We start from the raw sequence: 20,962 nt of genomic DNA on the forward strand, positions 1-20,962 counted from the left end.
TGCCAGACCTCTAAATGGTGTAATGAATGGGATCGTCTGTGATTGGCCAAAAAACAAAACAAAAATTGGTCATAATTTTCTGAACAAAGAAACGTTCAGGTTTTGAGTAAAAGAAAAAAAGGTCTTTTCTAAAAGTGACCATTTTTCTATAATGTTCTCAGGGTTTATAGGGTAGAGAAAGTTTTTCTATATACTTGCATACCCTATGCTATGGATCTTTATTTAACATTTTTAAAATCAGTTAATCCTTTGATTGCCCATAACTGAGATACTGTACCAATGCTATTCCTCATTAGCTAATGTTAAAAAGTGTTCTGTTATTAAAGTGTTCTCCATATCTTAAGTAGTTAACTGCTTCATGAAAAGATAATGCTGTTGTATTCTTTTTTTATTGTCTTGGCTCAAGTTATGATATTGACAAGGAATTAAATTATGACCTGATAGAGATACATTTAATTACATTGTTAAAACAATCTACTCCTGGGAATTTAGCAAGAGTCATTGGAATACTTGGAATCCATAGAAAAATAATGTTATTACTATAATATTAGATCTCAAACAATTGATCAATGGCTCTGGGTATTTATAGACAATATATGCTGATATATGCTGAATGATAGTTGCAGTCATTGTTTAGAGATCATTTCCATCTTGGGATTTGACTATCTTGACCATAGTGATAACAATCCACTAATTCCAATCTTCTAATGGCATCTTCTTTTCATATACATCAGCTTTGTTGATTGCTCTGCCATGACTGCTACTGATTTAGTAAAATTTCACTCAGTTGCATTATGCATTGATTTTCTATTAATATTTATGTGGGGAAAGCTGACAGCCCAGGTTCAAGATCCAAGCAGAGTGCAGTGGGGTGAGTTCTCTTTCTTTGTGTCAGGTCTTGCCTATCTAGATGTTCAAAAGAATGTGAATGTGAGTAGATTAATAGGTACCACTTCAGTGGGAGGGTAACAGCATTCTGTGTTTCTTTGGTGTATAGCCATTTGGTCACATAGCTATGGAAAATGTCTTTGGACAACCCTGGCTCAGTTGGCCAAGAAACGGAGATAAGGACCACGTCCTAGAATCAGACACAATTGGACAGGGAAACCTTTACCTTTAATAGTTAGACACTGAATGCTTTGCCCAGAAGTTTAACTGAAACAAGAATCTTCTTATCAAATAGGGATTTGCATATGTTCATGAAGAACATATCATCCAATATCATTTATATTTATGCTTTTACACATGGAAAACAGGCAGGGACAAATATACCTGCATTATATTTACTGATCTGGTTTTCTTCCCATCTTCAGTTAAGACTCCTCTTTTAAAATATTTTTTTTATGTTACTGTGATCTGTAGGTTTGACAATGTTTATGTTACTTGATGACAGTTTCAAAAAATAGTTTAGTATTCACTAATAAGATGAGACATTGTCAGAAAAATAGCAGAAATTTAGACTCTACTAGGAAGTAAAAAATAAACAACAAACGCCCTCTATTTGGATATGTCTTTGGCACACCTTGGTCCCCTCCATTTGGATTATTATAATGTACTCTACATGGGACAGCCATAAGTATCTGGAAGCTTCAGTTTGTTCACAATGCTGTGGCTCACATGGTTTTGTGTAAAAACAAATTTGCACATGTATCTCTTCTTTTGTGGGAGCTGTAGTAATTGTGAATTTGGCTCCAGGTGCAATATGAAATGCTGGCTATCTACTTTAGAGCCCTACAATGCTTGGGTTATTTGACAAAATGCCTCTTCTCAATTTTATTTATCCAGCCCAGCAGAGCAGGAAAGCAGAGCAGGTCCAAGTAAGTATATCTGGTGGGACAAGGAAAAGGGCCTTCTCTGTGGTGGCCCCTCTCTTTGGAATGTCATTCTCCCATAGATAAGATTGACCTGTACCTTGTTGCTTTTCTGCAAAATCTTGAAAGGATAATTTTGTCAGTGGACTTGGGACCCCATTAATTGATTAATTCTGTTATTGCCCCTGTGGTGGTATGGGGTTAAATTGTGCATTTTAACTATGAATGTTGTATGAGTCATTGTGTATGAGCTGGGAGCCATATGATTTTTAAAAATAACTAAACACATAAATTTAAATATCACATTTATTTTATTTATTGTTAAAATATTTTAACCTAGCACATAAAAGATAAAGCTGCAACATAATTGCCAGTCCTATCTCTTTTCTGAGTGTATTTCCTCCTCTGTTTTTAGTGCAGAGTTTCTGATTAATTCATGTATTCAAAATTTCACTAGACATCTGAAAAAGTTCATAATTATCTTCCCTCAAAAGCCACAAAAATATTTGAGAAAAGTATCCATGAGCAATTTGGGTTTTTCTTTTTCTTTTTAATTCCTGGAATGTCAGCCAGAAATAGTTTTAGTCTACCAGATAGAGAAAGAAATGGGTTGTGCATCAAGGAATCACAGTTATAATACATCATAGGTATGAGAGTATGGTTTTATTTTCTTCCAGAAAATAAAGCAGATGGTGAATTCTGAACTGAGAAACCTTGAAGGGCCCTTCTGTTGACACACTTTTGTTGTCCAATAACAATGGACTGCCACTCTAGGCTACTTACATTGTATATGATCAAGCATGTGGCTCTCAGCAAGGAGTAAGAGGTCAAATCACATCTCTATTCAGCCCGTCCTTGGCACTGAGCATAGCAGAATAAGCCAGTGGTTTCTTTCAGCAATACTAATTTGCGCTGTGTATTTTCTGAAATTTACAGAGTGAAAAGAGTTTCACATTGAGTGTCTTTTGGGAAGAGGAAGCAAATTATATTATAATTGCCATGTCAGATGATTAAAACCATTTCTTAGGGGGGAAAAGGAATTGGGATGGTGGGTCGGATGCATTCTGTTATGATTTTTTTTCCTTATACACATTAGGCAGCCTTATACAACAAAGGCAAAGACTAGTGATTTCCCTAAGGTAGCTTGCCTTCCCCCTATTTATTAATATAACTTCCAGCAATGCACTGTATTTTTTCTCTGCACTGTTCAGGGAGATCTGCAACAGAGTGTTCTGGGAGGTTGAAATGTTCTGATATTACTTTATCCTGATTCTGAGTTCTGATGCCAAATCTCTGTCCATTAATTCTTTTGCACCAACTTTGTCCCATTTGTCCTGCATACAACTGCAGATCTCAAAGTGTTCATTTTTGAAAAATGAGACTTTAGCCGTACCAGTGAATGAAAGTTTACTGAACTCAGGCTGTCTAAAAATATCTTAGAAAAAATGGTTTCTTACACATAATTATTGATAAACTGATCTGTCTCATACACAACCTGCATCTACAAAACTTTTCTTCTCCTTGCCCTTCCCTTTTTATCATTCCAATGTAAATCTTATGTCAGTTGTTGTTCCATGCATCTTAGGAAGTAGCCTGTATCTTATGAAGCAAGCTTGTTTATTTATTTATCTACTGAACTTATAGGTTGCCTGACTCCCAACAAGTCTGACTATGCCTTCTAATAAAAAATATTAGTCTGAAAAAGTGCTATCAGAGACCTTCTACTGCTACTGTAGACAAAGATGTCTCTCCTCCTACACTTGTGATAATTGATTATGGAGGAAAACTACTGCATTCAGATTTTCTTATAAGTTTACTGCATAGATTTGTTAGGTCACTGTGAAAAATAGGGTTGGACCAAAAAGTCCTATCTGGTCCTACATTAGTAATGGCCAACTAGATGCCAATCAGAAGCCAGGAAAGGAATGAGAATTGATCACAGAAAGATACATTTGGAACATTTGTAATTAACATTCTTGCCTTTACATTTACTAACTAAAATGAAGGTGGTGGAAGAATGTCAAACTTTAATGTGCTGCTTATCCAAAGATGAAGCTGTCTTTCTCCACTGTACAGAATCTTTTATTAACATTAGGTTTTACTGCACAATGCCTGAAGGACAGTTAACTGTGACATGAACACAAATCTTCAGGTTAATGCTTGACATATGACACCACTCTTTGGACTATAAAGATTTAACACTGTGGCTCAGAAAGTAATCTAAGGTACCAAAAATATTAAATTTAAAAAAAGGCAATTCCATATGTTCCAAATATGCATTAAAAATCTAGAAATCTTTGCTACATTCTCTTAAGGCAACTGCATGAACTTAATGCAGTAGAAATTTATTTTATTTTTACCTTGTAGTGTTTTTATAACAGGCAGTGATTTAAATGGAGTAACATGATAGAAGTCATTATGACAGAAGTATTTATTCATTTCTTTTCTCCTTAGGTGGTTGTTCATTTGATGAACATTACAGTAATTGTGGTTATAGCGTGGCACTAGGGACCAATGGATTTACTTGGGAGCAGATTAATACCTGGGAAAAACCAACAATGGATCCAGCTGTCCCTACTGGTAAGTACAGAGCATAGCAGAAAAGAAAGCCTTTAATTTTTTTTAAAATCCTAATGTTATAAAATATAGGTTAATAAGATTATAAAATGATAAGCTTTTCATGCAATTTTACAGAAAGTTATAAAAATTAGCACACCATAGTTAGAAAAATTTGCATCATATGACAGAGTATACATATTTTCAGGTGTTTCCCAGTGATTCCTTTCTATTGTGTGTTGATTTGAATTTCCAAATAAAAATATACATTGATGGTGACATTAATGTGTATTTTTTAAAATTGAAAAATGTAAACTATATACCGTAATCAAGGTCAATCTCATTCATTTAGTTGTCTTTCTGTTTCTGGACATAGATCAAATTTCTTGTTATAAAATTCTAAATGGCTTTGAATGAGTGGGCCTTATTGAGATCCACTAGAAGAATTTTTCTGCTGAATCCATTTTCTAACGCCTGTTCATTGCTCATCAAACATCACTTTCTAGTGGAGTCCATTCTGGAATAACATTATTTCAAATATTATCCTATCATTATATTTGTAAATATTTCAGTGTAGCCTTGCAAACCTATTTTACTTTTATTTGCCTTCATTAGCTACCATCCATGATTACCTTTGAGTAGAAGAATATCTACTAATTCTTATCAATAGGATTTTGTCATCTATTGCACTATAGGTGAAAAAATATTAGCAGCTTTTTGGTGGTATTGTTGATGTTCCATTCCATCATATAGCCTCATGCCAAAATATATGAAGTAATAATCAGAATTAAAGTAACAGATCTATTTTTTTCAAAAACATTCCACTCGATATGCTTCCTTTTCATTTAATAATTTAAAACTTTATTTGATCCATGATGCTTGCATTCCAGGTTCTAACCGAATGCATTCTCACAAAATAAAGAACTTTCTTTTTCGATGCTGGTACCATCAATGATCAAACTTTTCTGGGCCTTTGGTCTAATTATGTCAACATCTCCAGAAGTACTTACGAAAGTTTAAATTTTCTTCTCTAATATGCATGAGTGACTTTTGACTGGGGTGGTTATAGTGGTGTAGCTCATAGTTTGGTACCTAACATTGTTTAACATTGTTTTTAACTAACTTACTACATTGGGCACAATCATTTAACTTTAAATCTTGTATCCTGTATTCTTATTTTATTGCCCTGTACACCGCCCGGAGTCCTTCGGGAGAAGGGCGGTATATAAATAAAATAAATAAATAAATAAAAAATAAATAATGTTGTCAAAATATTTCAGAAATGTGCATACTGTACTATTTTTACAGGAGTGATTGGCTGTTGTCATTCCTTTGGTTTCATTTTAGAATTTCTTTTCTTGCTTTAGTTGGTTTCCTTTTATGTGTATAGTGCCTTTCCAGAACTTTGGGTTTATCTCTTTTACTACTGCTTCTTTGACTTTACCAGAACAAGTGACCCTTAGCAGTTGTTCCCATGCCAAGGTTTTAAGTTTCTGGAACAGCTAATTCTGTTTTGTTTTGTTTGCTTATTTTCTATGTTTTCTTTGTTTAATTGCTTAAATTATAGACGTAAGCTGCTTTTGTATTATACGGTATATATTGAATAAAACATTTTATTATTTGACTTGAATCGTTTAGGATATTATAAAATTTAGTTCAAATATTTGTACAAAAACTAAAGTGTATTAGTTATGATTGTAGCCGCATTATAAAAACCTGACAGAATAAAACAAGGTTAATGGTAAATGTAATTATCTGAATAGTTTCTAGAAAACAGTATTGCCATTTCTAAATTCCCAAAAGAAATTTTGTTATTAAAAAGGTAAAGGTTCCCCCGCACATGCGTGCTAGTCGTTTCCGACTCTAGGGGCCGGTGCTCATCTCCGTTTCATAGCCGAAGAGCCAGCGTTTGTCCGAGGACGTCTCCGTGGTCATGTGGCCGGCATGACTAGACGCCAAAGGCGCACGGAACGCTGTTACCTTCCCACCGTAGTGGTCCCTATTTTTCTACTTGCATTTTTACGTGCTTTCGAACTGCTAGGTGGGCAGAAGCTGGGACGAGTAACAGGCGCTCACTCTGTTACGCGGCACTCGGGATTCGACCCGCCAAACTGCCGACCTTCTGATCGACAAGCTCAGCATCCTAACCCACTGAGCCACCGCGTCCCTTTAATTTTGTTATTAGGGAACTAATAATCTTGGAAAACAAGAAAGCTACTTTAGAAACATCAAAAGTATTATTTAATTGATTTTTAATAACGAAAGACAAACTATAGCACCACCCGAAACAATAGAATAATAATAGTTATATAGTCAGGAGGGGAAAAAAAACCTAGATATTATGGTGAATAATATACACTAAGTGTGAAAAAAGAAAGAAAATAAAATTATTTAATAGAAAAACAAAAAACATCCATATAGTAACTATCAATAGCTATATAAAATGTACCCAATCTTTATTAAATATAGAAACAAATTGCTTTATTTTCTCATCATTAGAACAATGATTTTTCAAAGATAAATAGCAGGGTTTACATCCTCATTGCATATAATCAGAAGACTAAGTGTCTTTTCATTCACATAAAATTATCTCTTTGCCATGCAGCACACTCATAGCTATAGTTCTTCATGAGGTGGCAAATTAAGAGACATCCATGGCACTAACCAAATCAGTTGAGCATTTTCCAGAATGTAACATAATGGAAAATATTTTCAAGTGTCTGAGAATCAAAGATAGTTTTCATGAAAATCAAATTGTATGGTAATAATCTTTCTTGGTATCAAGAAAGTACAGTTTAATTTCCAACATAATGTACATTTGTATTTCTGAATATCTTGTCATATGCTTGCATAAAATGCTAGCAGGGAACAACTGTAGTGCAAACAACATAATGCAACTAGTCCAATGAGAATCAGAGTTAATATATGGAGGAGAAGCAATATATTTGAGTACACATTTGCAAAGATGAAAGGTTAAGGTTAGGGTAGGTATCTATGTTTGTTTTCTTTGAATAGAATAGAATAAGAACAAAATAACTTTATTATCACTTTAAATGTACACTAATCAGCATATATTAAAATGAAATTTCATTTCATTCAGCTCTCAAAAGCTCACCACTTCCTATATACACTACATAAATATGACAAAAATCAATAAATAAATACAGAATTATACATATACCCACATATATTATATGACACAGAGAAACAGTCTAGTTCGGGTTATGTATACATTGTCCAATTGTCTTGTTGATACCAGTGCTAGCTTTTGGAGAATTCATTTATTTATTCAATTTGTATGAATGTCCATCTTAAGCAAATGACTCTGGGTGGAAAACAATAATAGAATCAATTAAAAAGTATTATAAACACAATTCAAAAAGAAGAATTAAATGCATATGTAGACAAGAATTACTAGATACTAGTATATTCAGGAAACAAGACCCTCCATATGCTCAAGACCCTAGTCCCAGGCAAATAACTAGTCTTTAAGGTTTTCCTAAAAACCAAAAGGGTTGGTGCTCTCCAAATCTCTATAGGAAGAATGTTCCCGAGGGCAGACTCAACTACCACATGACAAGGTGAGTTCTCATTGTTGTCCTATCTCCTGCCAACCTAGCAGTTCAAAAGCATGTAAATGCAAATAGATAAATAGATACCACTTTGGTGGGAAAGTAACAATGTCTGTGCACCTCTGATACTTCCATGGTCATGTGCATGGAAGAATCTTTGGACAATGCTGGCTCCCTTGGCTAAGAAATGGAGATGAGCACCACCCCCTACAGTCAGAAATGACTGGACCGGGGAAATCTTTACCATTTGCCTTTTTTTTTCAACCTTAACATAATTGCAACATATACATTTTATAATTTCCCTTTCAGTATCATTAAAAAGTATAATTTAATGCAGTCTTTTGGAGAGGCTCAAGGTGATTCAGACAATGTTTTAGAAGGCTGTTGGTATCTCCAGGATATCAGATTGTACACTTCTGTTTTAAGATGATATAGCAAAAGCATTTGCTGTAAAGAGTGTAGATTGTTCGGAGAATGACGAGAGGGAGACGACAGGCCGGGTTCCAGACTTTTATTGTGTTTCAGCTCCAGACAGCTGACAAGCGGAGAAACCCTTGCTTTTACAGCGAACTGTCAACATGTAACAACCAATCAGATAACCGTATTCTCCCGCCTCGAGGCGGAGACCAATGGCCTGCCGGCAGCTTTGACAGCTCCCAGCCGACTGCGCTTGCGCGGCTTGGTCGGGGAATCCGCCAGCTGGCTGGCCCGCCGGCTGAGGGAAGGCGTGTTTGGAAACCGGTGTTTTGACAGCTCGCGGCTGTCAGCTGGCTGGCTCTGGCGCATGCGCACTTGTGTTAGGCAGCCTTTTGACAGCTGTCAACTGTCAACGGCTGCTGCCGGCTTGTGCGCATGCGCAATTTCTTCCGGCAGCCTTTTGACAGCTGTCAACTGTCAACGGCTGCCGCGTTGGGGATTCCCTGGTAAACCCTCAGGTCTGGAGGTTTCCTTGGGCAGTGTTAACCCTTGTGGCTGTCAGTATGTAACAGAGTGACAGCCTAAAAATCCCAGCCTCTTTTAAGCAGAGCCCAAAGCACCAGGAGCACAAATCCCCAAAAGCAGTTATTTGTCTGGCTTCCACTTTGATGAGAGAGTCATAAAAATATATTGTAAATGCTAAAATAGGTTTATAACTGTTTAATAAATGAAAACTAAATGAAAAAAAAAATCCTAAAAAACTCTAAAAATAATATAAAAATTCTGTTCCTGCCAATAAATGTGACATGAAACATCCAGATTCCCTTTGTATCATCACCCATTCACTGCAGACTTGGCTTCCCCTCAAATAAAAAAAGTGTGGCCTTCAATCATAAAAAGTTCCTCCATTGTGTTTTAGCTCTGTAAACAGGAATGCCTTCTATATTGTCTTCCAGTTTGGTTCTTATTGTAAATCCTTAGAAATTCTGTATGTGCCAAGAATCTTTTTTTCTTCTTTACTTTAATTGTCAAATTAGCAATGTATCTGCCTGCCTGCTAGCCAATATGACATGGCTTGTGTGTCTTTTTAGATATTCTGCTGGGCAGCTTGTGGGATTCACTTACGGTATCTATAAGCAGCTGCTGCATGGCTGGAGGAACATCGAAATGACTTAGCCACTTGGATGGAGGATCAATTGCTAGACCTTTGTAGTAGAATGAATTCTTGCTGATAAGAGGATCCTCATTCCTGAAATAAGATTGAAAGAGCACCTTGGCAACTAAAATTCTAGTATTAACTGCAACACTAAAAAAATAATACCACTTTTTTCTTAGCTTCAGAGGAATCATGTACTTAACTGTGAATAATAGGCCACTAAATGTTGATAAATGATACTTATTTAAAGCACAACATCTGAAACAAATTGAGTTCCATCCTTGTATTTTTAACTTTTTACCCATGGAAAAATTAAAAGCAAAGAAACAGGCTACACTGAAATACTGAATGTTGAAATATTTTCCATGGTACAGCCTTGCTTCTTGTTATTCATTCTGTGCATTCAACAATAATAGTAATAATTGGCCTCCAGTGAAGTTCTAGGGTAGACAGATGTTGAGCATCCATAACTATTCAAATAAAATTTTGGCTGGAAAGAATTATATCCAGACAGATATTTAACAGGTATAGCTTCTCAGGTCATTTGATGGAGATGCCTGGAGAACGGTGTATTTCTATAGTGCTTCTCCAAACTTCACAATACTATTATATCTTATCAGGCAGACATTGAACAAGTCCACAACCCATCCACAAATTTTGCCTAAGTGATGCATTTACTTTGACTTGTAAAGCCATTGTTACAAATGAGACAAGTTTATTTTAGTCACAAAGACAGATAATTGGAAAGGTTGACCGCCTCACTTTAGCTTCCTAGTTATAAAAGCAATTTTTTTGCATTTTTGATCATTTATAAGCAGTTGAATTGTTTTGTACTACAGGATGGAAAGCTCTTCAAAGGACAGTAGAGAAAGGAGACTTGTATAGTACGCATATAGAAGAATGTATCAGTAGCAGCATAATTTTAAAATCAATGGATAAGAAGTTGGACTATAGAGTATTAAGCAACACAAGGAATAGGATACATTCTTATCTTACTTCTGTCTGAGGAAGAAATTTCTTCTCACAGATTAGTGTCAAGATTATACATAAGTTTCAGAAAGGTTTTGCAGTGTTCAACATTCAGCATTTAATGTCTATTGAACCACAAGCACCTACAGTATCTATAAAGGACTACTTCAGTTTCCTCCATAGCATGTCCCTAGATATGAAATCAAAAATAGTCATTGGTGAAGAACAGACCATCCTACAGCTTATGTCTTGTTTTGCTAACATGCTTTTACAATCAAATCATTTTAAATATTTCCAGTTATTATAAAATCATAGCACTCTAAAATTGAAAGGGATCTTGGAAATTCTCCAACCCAATCCTTGCCCAACATAAGAATCACTAGTGTGTACCTTGACTTCTGTTTAAACATCTCCAGTGAATTCCCTCACCTTTGAGGGTTGCAAATAGTCATTGTCAAAACAGTGCTTAAAGGCAATAACTGAAACCCAGTTTTAGAGTTAAATCCTGTAAAAGTTAAATTAATATGTGATTTTATTTAGAAGTTGATTCTAAGGAATTAGAAACTCTTACAGAAGTATAGAATTGTGTCAACTTACATCACATCACTGATTTTAAAAAAATGTTCACTGTTTGAACATAAATTGTAATGTGTGTTCTTGAATTGTTATGATGAGATATATTTATTCTTATTTTTAGTATGAGTGCTCTTTGGTTAAGCCAGTGTTTCTGAACCTCAGCAACTTTAAAAGGTGAGACCTTCAACTCCCAGAATTCTCCAGCCAGCACAATAGTTTTAGTATGTCAAACGTAGCCTAACTTTAAGATCCATGAACTTCAACTCCCAGAATTCCTCAGGCAGCATGCTAGTCTTTGGTTTTAGTATGTCCAAACTGTCCTTCCAAGAATCATTGTTATGTATGCTAAATAATGTAGCTTTAGTTTTGTTTCTTTCTTTGTTTGATGAACTATAGATGCTGAACCAGAATTAACTCTAAATACATTTAATATAAACCTTTTAAAAATGAATCTTGGAACAAAGCATATCATTCCACTACATCCTTGTGGGATTTCTCAATTCCTCTGAACATTCACTTATAATGATACAAGTGTATCAATGCACTGTGTTTTCCTTTATCAGAGGTTGCCTGACTGGCTTTTAATACATTCAATTCTTTCTTTTCTTTATTCATTAAATCACAAAAAAAAGATTAGGTGGTTTCATTATCAAACTCAAAGAACTTTTGGGATAATTTGTTTTTGATCATTATAAGCAAATAGTTTTTATAATAAATTCCTAAGGGTTGGAAACCAAAGAATGGCTTAATTAGAAGATTAAGAAACCAATATTGATTTTTTTGCCACACTTACCTTCGCTTTCAATGAATTCTCTATTAATATTCCCCCCCTCTCCCCCAAAAACACTATTTTTTGGGAAGTCAAATAGAATGCTAGTCCCTCTTTCCTTGCTTGCTTTTTTCTTGATTTAGTCATGCCAATTTGGCCCAGGGGTTATGGCACCAGGTTAGAAAATAGGAATCTGAGTTAAAGTCCCAACTTAGCCATGAAAGCCAGCTGGGTGACCTTGGGCCAGTCACTCTCTCTCAGCTCAGACTCTACATTTGACTTATCAATAAATATATCACTATAATATCAATAAGATATTAATAACTTTTCTGTGGGAAGACAAACCTCTCAATTTTACTGATGAAAGGCTTCACCTTTTGTGGCTTTCAGCTTTGTCACTGAATATATATTTTCTCCTCAAGTTCTCTAAGGCAGTGTTTATTTCCATGCTTTGCCTTCATTTGCTGAGCACTTATATAAATTGGGCGCCAAAAGGAGAGGATAAGTCAATAAGGTAGAAGGGCAAATGAGGAAGTGGATTCTTTCAGGGAGACACCTTCTGAAACATCTGGCCCCAAAGATCTACGAAGATCTGACCTGGCACTGAACACATGGTGTGTTTTGTTCAATTCATGATTTTCCAAATTTAGAAGGGAACCTATGGACTAAGAGAGAAATATTATTTTGGAAGATGTTGAGGATCACACACACACACACACACACACACACACACAGAGAGAGATGGGGGGCAGGGGGATGGAGAAAGAATGCCACAATTATAGTACTTTTCCTCCAGCAAATTATTACTACCCATCTTACCTCACAACATTCTGCCTGAATGACAATAATGTAACAAGAATGCCATTTTTATAACACTTTTGTATTGAAAAAGACAAAATCAAGGATAATGCTGCCAAATCCATCATGTTAAGTGCCACCAATTCTATTAAAGAACTCAGAAACACCTCTAGCATATTTTGTTATTGTTGTTGAACTATTAATTCACATCTCAGTAGCAAAAGTTGAAAGCAATTTCAACTCTCTCCACTTCAGCCTTTTCAAACAAATGGAATCTCCAAGAACATGTTTTGGTGATTATGAATGCTTCTCTGTAAATAAAACTTTCAGTGTTGGACTAACAGAACTTAATAGCACAAGTCCAGTGGACTTTGGACTAAAGTTGCAATGGAACAACAAAACCTATATATTTTTCTGTACAACAGATGAAACTAGTGTTGAAGTCTTACTAGGTTGAGAAAGTACATACAATGAAAATACAGAGAAATTTTGCTTCTGTATCTTTTCAGCCAGCCATCACAGTACCATGTTTATTCAAATATTTGGACAGATATTGTACTGAGACGTAAGATCTTTCAGTGTTCAAATGAATTTATGCTCAGGAATAGCAATGGCAATATACATTCACTGGATATGTACAAGATCTAAAGAGTCTCCTGGAAACAATGAAAGTGAATGAATTCAGCTAAAAATGTTTAAAATGTAGAAAAACAGTACAAAGGAAGGCAGGTAAGTGTATAAGGACTATAAAGGACTGAAATAGGTATAAGGTAGCAGGTAAAGAAAGTGGGGATATCCAGAGAACAATCAAACAGCCCAGATTTAGCTGAACCTGTACTTCTCAATCTAAAATAAATTATTATATGATTTCAAGGCAGATCATGGACATGTTGTAACTTGGAATAATAGTACACTGTCTTCTTCATCTATTCCAGTTTGCATCAAACTTTGCAACTTTAAGTTGTGTGGACTTGAATTCCTAGAATTCTTGGACTTTAACCAAAAGTTGAAGTCCATATTGCCCATCTTAAAATTGCCAAGATTGAAGAACACTGTTTCACTCTACAGTCTTCAGTGATTCAGTACAAGAGAACAAAAGAACATAAAATGCCATGAGTCCTGGCTGATCTACTCATACTAAGATTATTCTGCTAAACATAAAATATATATTGCATATAGGATTAAAAATATGATAAACTTTGTGTATTAAAGGATACCAAAAAACCCTAAGTGCATTACTATTTGTCTCTGCAGAGCTGGTTATTAATACTGTAAAAATGATTACATCACTTATTAATGAAGAAGAAACTGAATGATCAGTTCTTTTTTTCTGGAAATTCAGATCTTTCTCCACTCATGCTGCATTTCTCTACAGTGAGGGCAGGAGGGAGGGGAAAAAACCCAAAACAACAACAAGGACATTTCATATCTACTGTGCATGCCAGAAGCACTTTTCTTCTGAAATCATACATCACCCACAGAGCTTCAGAGACAGTTCATCAATTGCCTGCAGATATCATCGCCCTATGAACATAGAGGGAGTGAGTGAGAACTATGTTGTGAAAGTGAGATTCTCAGGGAGTCTTTTAATGGCCCAGAATGAATGGTTCTCCTTAGGATCCATAAAATCACTATACCCTGACTGTGTTAAATGGTAGACCTGAACTATTTTGAGTCTCTTTTCTCCCTCCTCCTCAGCAAAAGCAATCAAGAAGTGAACACTTCTGGCTGTGAATATTAGCACCTTTCTATTATCACCATTATCTGGGTAGTATCTGCATCAAAACTCAAGGATGTATTCTAGCAGAGAAGAGGAAATTTAAAGGGAACAATATACTTGGACTTATATTTTGAGAGACCTGTGCCATTTTTTTAAAAAATAATTTTTGACATGTTTAGAAGTACCATATTGGGTTAACATACTCTGCCTTCCAGTCATTCAGCAGATCTCTTCAGCTGGTAGAGATGGACTATATGGCAGAAGACTCTTTTGGGAAGGCAGGGATTTGTCCAGATCATTGATTAACATCAGATTTTTAAAAAAATCTGTCTTCCTTCAAGAACAGTTTCCAACAGAGAAAGCTTTGCTATTTTAAAAGTTCTACTCTTACCCACAATATTAGAACATGGTCACTTTTATTTCCTAAATTATGCAAAATTTTATGCAGCCCAAATTTTTGACCATTAGCTTTCTTTTCTGCATCCAAGCGATCTCATATTAGCTTCAGAAATAAACAAAATACTAGGGAATGGTTTTAGAATATCTGAGAGATATGAAAAGTGATGATTTCCTGGGAGTGAGGTGGGGGTAAAAAAGGTACAAGTGGGGGAAATAAACCATGGCTAATATTAAACATCAGTGAGCTATTGTAGCATTTTCTTGATTTTATTTTTTAAAAATGTAAACAAACATACAGATACCATCTGCCCAAAGAACACGTATCTTATAATGACACTGTGCTGTTGTAAGAAAATGTTAGAAATGAATGACTAAAAATTTATGACTGTAATCCCATAAGGGTTAAATTATATTATTGTACATTACTTCTGTTTTGCCTAGTTAGAAGATATTGTAAAATGAAGTGGTGTACTTTTCTGCATTTTGAAGATTTTTTTTGAAGAAACAGCATTGCTCAGTGAATTTGAACTGTATCAAACTCCTGCTTATGCTTTTTAAATATAATTCTCACTGAATTATGGGAACAGATGAAATTTGTGATAGAAATGAAGTAAGGTATGAAACTCAAAGACAAGCAAGATTTTTAAAAAGTTTTTGAACCAATACATATATAGAAGATGACCAGGTGGAGCCCGACGGAGAGGTCAGGCATGTCATTAGTTTAGAGTTCCTCCATGCCCACAAAAGATCTAGGTCCAACGCTCCTTGAATTCCATTGAATCTTATCACCAATTTCTCTTGACTGTTAGTAGTTCAGAATCTTGATTAGAGGTTGCAGTAAAATAAACTTGTCTTCATCTTAGACCTAACCCTGGCTTCCAGTTTCTTCCATCTAATAGCATACAATATTTCCCCTCTCCTTTTTCTATATAAAAGATGTGGGAGAAGGGGAAAGAAAACTCTAATAGCAATAGTTAATAATATCTTCGTGTTTAGTTAGATCACTTGAAACAGTTCTGATCTCTTACCTTCAATTGTGAAAGCAGCCTAATTAGGAACAACAAATTTTATACTTCAGTAGTCATATGACCAGGGCTTTTTTTCTCATAGAATGCTCAGAACGGAGTTCTGGCACCTTTTTTGGATGGAACCTTGTAGGGTAGGCAAGGTGGGTTGTATGACATATGTGAGTTCCGGCACCTTTTTCTTTTACAAAAAAAGCACTGCATATGACTCTGTAATTAATTCATATCCTGGCAACAGAATTACAGTAAAATTGTAATAAGGTCAAAATACTCTACATTCCCTGAATTGGAATACTATTTTTTTTAAAGATAGCAACAAAATTCTGAAGAACAAACTAAAAATATGAGATTAGAAATAATTTAAAGTGTAGCTCAAAATTGAATAAGCTTCAAAATTGTTTTCCAATCACATTTTTGTTTTTTAAAAAAAAGAAAATAATCTGAATTTTGCCCCAATCTACCAACATTTTCAGGGTCCCCTTCTTTTCAGTTAATATAAATAGAAGAAACAGAATATTTTCATTTTTCCCTCTCTATAAATTTCTTTCAACTCATCAACAGACATATTAGAGATTCCTAATTCCACCTCCAAAATCTTCCTCTTCCCCTCTTCCTGATCTTGCCATGAAAATGTCCCAGGTTTCTTGCACTGAACCGGTTTCATACTATAACTTTAATTTAATGCACGCTCCTTGATCATCTTCTTTTTACAATATAGTTTGAATTCTATTGTGATGGAATGTCTAACATATCTTGAGAATGCAGAAGAGGCTGCAAAATAGATAAAGGGAGAAACAGAGTCATTCCAGAAGTGATTCACAAGTCCAGGGGAGAAAGGAAATGTGAGAAAGAAATTCAGAGTAGTCCTGTCTTACTTACTTGAGTGAGAGAATTTCCTTGCCAAGCATTAAAAAATTCTATTATGTTATCCTATCAGCAATGAAGATCTTTCCAGAAATCTAAGTGTTTCTCGTTTCCTGAATTTGTCAGCCTTTCAAAGCTTGACATCTATAAAGGAAAACAGGGTTTTAATAAAATTTCCTCTTTGCAAAAACAAAAATAAAAATAAAAAGGAAGGTATGGCAAAAAGAAAAAAAATGAAAAAGAATAAATGAGAATATGTATATTTGATCAGCTGCTGTTCTGAGCCCAAATGGAATGTGAAGGCTACAAGACAAGCTGTTTAGTTTGTAGTTGACACCTTTGTGGTAATTGTTAGTGAGTACTGTTGGAAGACCTCTGAAACCTTTTGCCTCCAATTTTATGAATTAATGTTCTGTTTCTAAACTGGCAAAAGATTTTTGGATTGAGCTGTAACTCCAAGGTAATTAGTACAATGCACACAGTGCCTTGGTTGGTCCTGCTGCTGTGTTGCGTGTCAGGTGGATTGTAGGCAATTTTGGCATTAGCAGTATGACTACTAGGGCTTAATTTGATTCATGGGAGAACAGAAACCCCATAAACTTTTTTCAGTGCTAGGTCTTACTTTTTGAAACTGAAAAAGAGCAATGAACAAGTATGCCTCCCTTTGCTTGTAGACCTGCCTTTCTTTCATTTTTGAGTAACAGCATATGATGTTCCAAAGTGCATAAGACGATGGGGAAAGTCTTCCAGGACTGAGAACTAGGCAGGCAGGAAATATGAGCTTCCATTTTTCTCACTGTTTTTATTTTCAGTCCTATAATTGGTATACTGATCAAGTGCAATCATTATTTGTTTTACAGCATATGGATCTCTGTTCAATGAGTCAGACTTTCCATCTATTTTTCTCAGTACTGTCTTCTCTAACTGTTAATAGCTAACTCTGCTCTGAAGCTAAGGTATAAAGTGCTTAGTCTCAGCCCTTCAGCAGAAAACAGCTTTGATGCTCTGACTTCTCTTCAAAGCATCAAGGTCTCAGCAAAGGTTGATGCAGAATTACAATAATTAGATGGGTTTAATTTCCCTTTTTAAAAATATTTCTCAGTAAACATATTTGCTTAAGTGAAATTATCTACATGTGAGTATGCATTTCCATTTGTAATAAAAATGTCACAGGAAAGAGATGGTCCTCAGTAAGAATGAGCTCTAAAGTGTGGTATGCAGAGCCACTTCCCAAAGTAGTGACTATTAACAATAACAAGTCATTATTATATAATCCGTCAGACCCAAGTAAACATAATTCAGGCAACATTTGATTATCTTTCTAGGATAATGATAAATAAAAAGGATTGGTATATCTCCATGGGATTTGCAGTAATTTTTAACAGTGCTTTTTTTGTAAAAGAAAAAGGTGCCGGAACTTACACATGTCATACAACCTGCCTTGCCTACCCTACAAGGTTCCATCCAAAAAAGGTGCCGGAACTCGGTTCTGAGCGTTCTATGAGAAAAAAAGCCCTGATTTTTAATGACAAAAAAAAATCAGAATCACCATTACAAATTACATTACATTACATTACACCATTACAAATATGAAATTGTATAAATGGTATAGAGTTCCAACTCTGTTATTCCATTAAATATGGATGCAAATAGGAAGAAACTTAGAAAATGCTACTTTTATGAAACAATTTGTGACTAAAAATAAGTAATTTGAATAGATACACGGAGTCCTCAGCTTACAATGAAAATGGAGCTTACCTATTAGAATCATTAATCATAATGGTAGTAAAGTGAGCCACCCACATGATTTTTGTTGCAGTGCAGTCATTAAGCAAACCAATTGTTTGCTATGATCTAATTTTGCTGAAAGCCAAAAGTAAATGCCAGTTTTAGGCAAAAATGTCATAACATGTGATCACATGGCTGCAGGAGTGCCCCACCCCTCCCCTCCCCTGGCCTTTGGATTTAGATTGTAAATATCCTTGGGAAATCTGTCATGACTTTAAACATTGACTAAGTAAAACTTGAGTATTATCTGTATAATGAGATATAATCTGATCTACAATTGTTTATAAGGTCTAGGAAACCAATAAATCTGAAGATATTTATTTGCAAGTCTCTCAATTCCTCTTCATTCACCATATTGTCTTTACTGGCACATTTAGGCTGCCTTTCCAAATAACATTTTCTGCCTTTAAGTTTAGCTAATAGATCTTGGATTTTTCTTGAGGGGATGGGTGGGTAGGTGATAAAAATGCATCCAAATTTTTATGGTTTATCTTATGCTTGCTATTTAAAATGTATATAAAACATGTTTGTTTCAAGCTGTGATCTATACAAAAATGTTACAATAGTGACAGCCAATCAGAATTATAGTATGACCCATAATTTTCTCAGGAAGTATAATTTAGAGGGAAACACCTTAAAAGCTCATTTTAATTGGATTTTTTCCCAGGTGTTGTCATGTTCATTTAACAAAAATAAGCAGTCAAAGGGCGAAGAAAGAAAAGAGGCTTAAGATTTCATCCAAAGCTGCAATACTAGTTTATTAATTGCCTTTTTGTCAGTTTCTGACAGTTTGTGTCACTTATCATTGAACACAATCTGTCTCAAGGTAATAACAGTCAAGTAAAGGGAAAATACTACAACAGATTCTTCAATAAAACCCAGGATTTTCTAATGCGGACAAGAAAAGAAAGAGAGAAAGAGAGAGAAAGAGAGACAGAGAAAGAAAGAAAGAAAGAGAAAGAAAGAAAGAAAGAAAGAAAGAAAGAAAGAGAAAGAAAGAAAGAAAGAAAGAAAGAAAGAAAGAAAGAAAGAAAGAAAGAAAGAAAGAAAGAAAGAAAGAAAGAAAGAAAGAAAGAAAGAAACTTTTGGAATACAATGAAGCATTTTATTCTTACTGCTCTGCAAATTAAAAAAAAAGACTAAAGGAGTTGAAGAAAAGAAAAGAAAAATCCATTCTTGGGTTTTATTTACACTGAAAATGGTATTGCAGATACATAGGAAAGCAGTACAAACTGAGAAACAGACAACCACTATTGCCAAATCTTGACTTACTTGTCCCATGATATTGCCACTTCATTCCATTAGGCTGAAGCAGGTGGTTGAGAAATCTACCAGAGCTGGTAGATGTGATCTGTCTCTCTGTCTCTCTGTCTCTCTGTCTCTCTGTCTCTCTCTGTCTGTCTGTCTGTCTGTCTGTCTATCTGTCTATCTGTCTATCATCTATCATCTATCTATCTATCTATCTATCTATCTATCTATCTATCTATCTATCTATCTATCTATCTATCTATCTATCTATCTATCTATCTATCTACCTACCTACCTACCTACCTACCTACCTACCTACCTACCTATCTATCTATCTATCTATCTATCTATCTATCTATCTATCTATCTATCTATCTATCTATCTATTTATCTATCTATCTATCTGCCACATTTATTATTTTTAGAAGCAACTCAAGGTGGTGAACATACCCTCCTATTTTTCCCACAACCATAACCCTGTGAGGTGGATTGGGCTGAGAGAGAGAGTGACTGGCCCAGCTGGCTTTCATATCTAGGGGGGAACTGGTATTCATAGTCTTATGATTTCTAGCCTGGTGTCTCAACTACTAGAACAAACTAAATCTGTGTTTCCACATATACAGTACTGCAACAATATTTGCACTAGGTGAACCTTTCACGTTCAGTCTTTCATGGCTTGCTATTATCATACCAGTTCCTCATCTTATTTTTTTTTCGTCCAATTTCCCCCCTTTTTTCAGATACAATTTCTCTTTGACTAATAAATTTTTATATATTTTAGTAGTTTTTTTTTAAGACTGCCCATTCAGCCAGTGATTCCAGTGAGGTAAAACAATAAGAAACTTGATCTTTAAAAACAAAACACCATGCTGCTAAGAACTGTTCAATGTCATGGTTTTAATAAAAAGAAGTTGCTATGGACACTGCCACTTTTTTATGTTCATTTTTAAAGTATATGTATAAAGTGAACTTCTGTTTCTTGAACTACATATTAGGATTGGTCTGTACTTAATTTTCCAACATATACATTTTATTTTGATTTTCTTTAATACAGATGTGGGCAACCTGGGTCTGATGGACCATATGATTTCCCATCACTCCATATGTGGCTTCCCATAAGATCATAATGTTGAAATTTCATGAAATTTCCAAACAATTTTGGTTAATTTTCCTTCATTTGGGTACTTTTAAGGATGATTGTAGGAATGGTTAATCCACACCTAAAAACCTGAAAAGGAGTTTAAATGTCAGGCACAGTGCTGTAGGCAATATCACCAATTAATTAGATGTCCTT

At 35.0% G+C, this 20,962-nt stretch overlaps 1 protein-coding gene across 1 annotated transcript in view; it reads left to right on the top strand.

Moving 5' to 3' along the window:
* The window catches only part of PTPRT (protein tyrosine phosphatase receptor type T), a gene marked incomplete at both ends in the record, with an annotated part of 687,552 nt that overhangs the window by 232,262 nt on the left and 434,328 nt on the right, over nt 1-20,962 (top strand). The window contains one exon of the mRNA XM_083358025.1: nt 4,266-4,391. Coding sequence (XP_083214151.1) covers nt 4,266-4,391 — 126 coding nt within the window. The remainder of the gene's footprint in view (nt 1-4,265; nt 4,392-20,962) is intronic.

Source organism: Vipera ursinii, assembly GCF_947247035.1.
Source record: "Vipera ursinii genome assembly, chromosome: 3".
NCBI lineage: Eukaryota > Metazoa > Chordata > Lepidosauria > Squamata > Viperidae > Vipera > Vipera ursinii.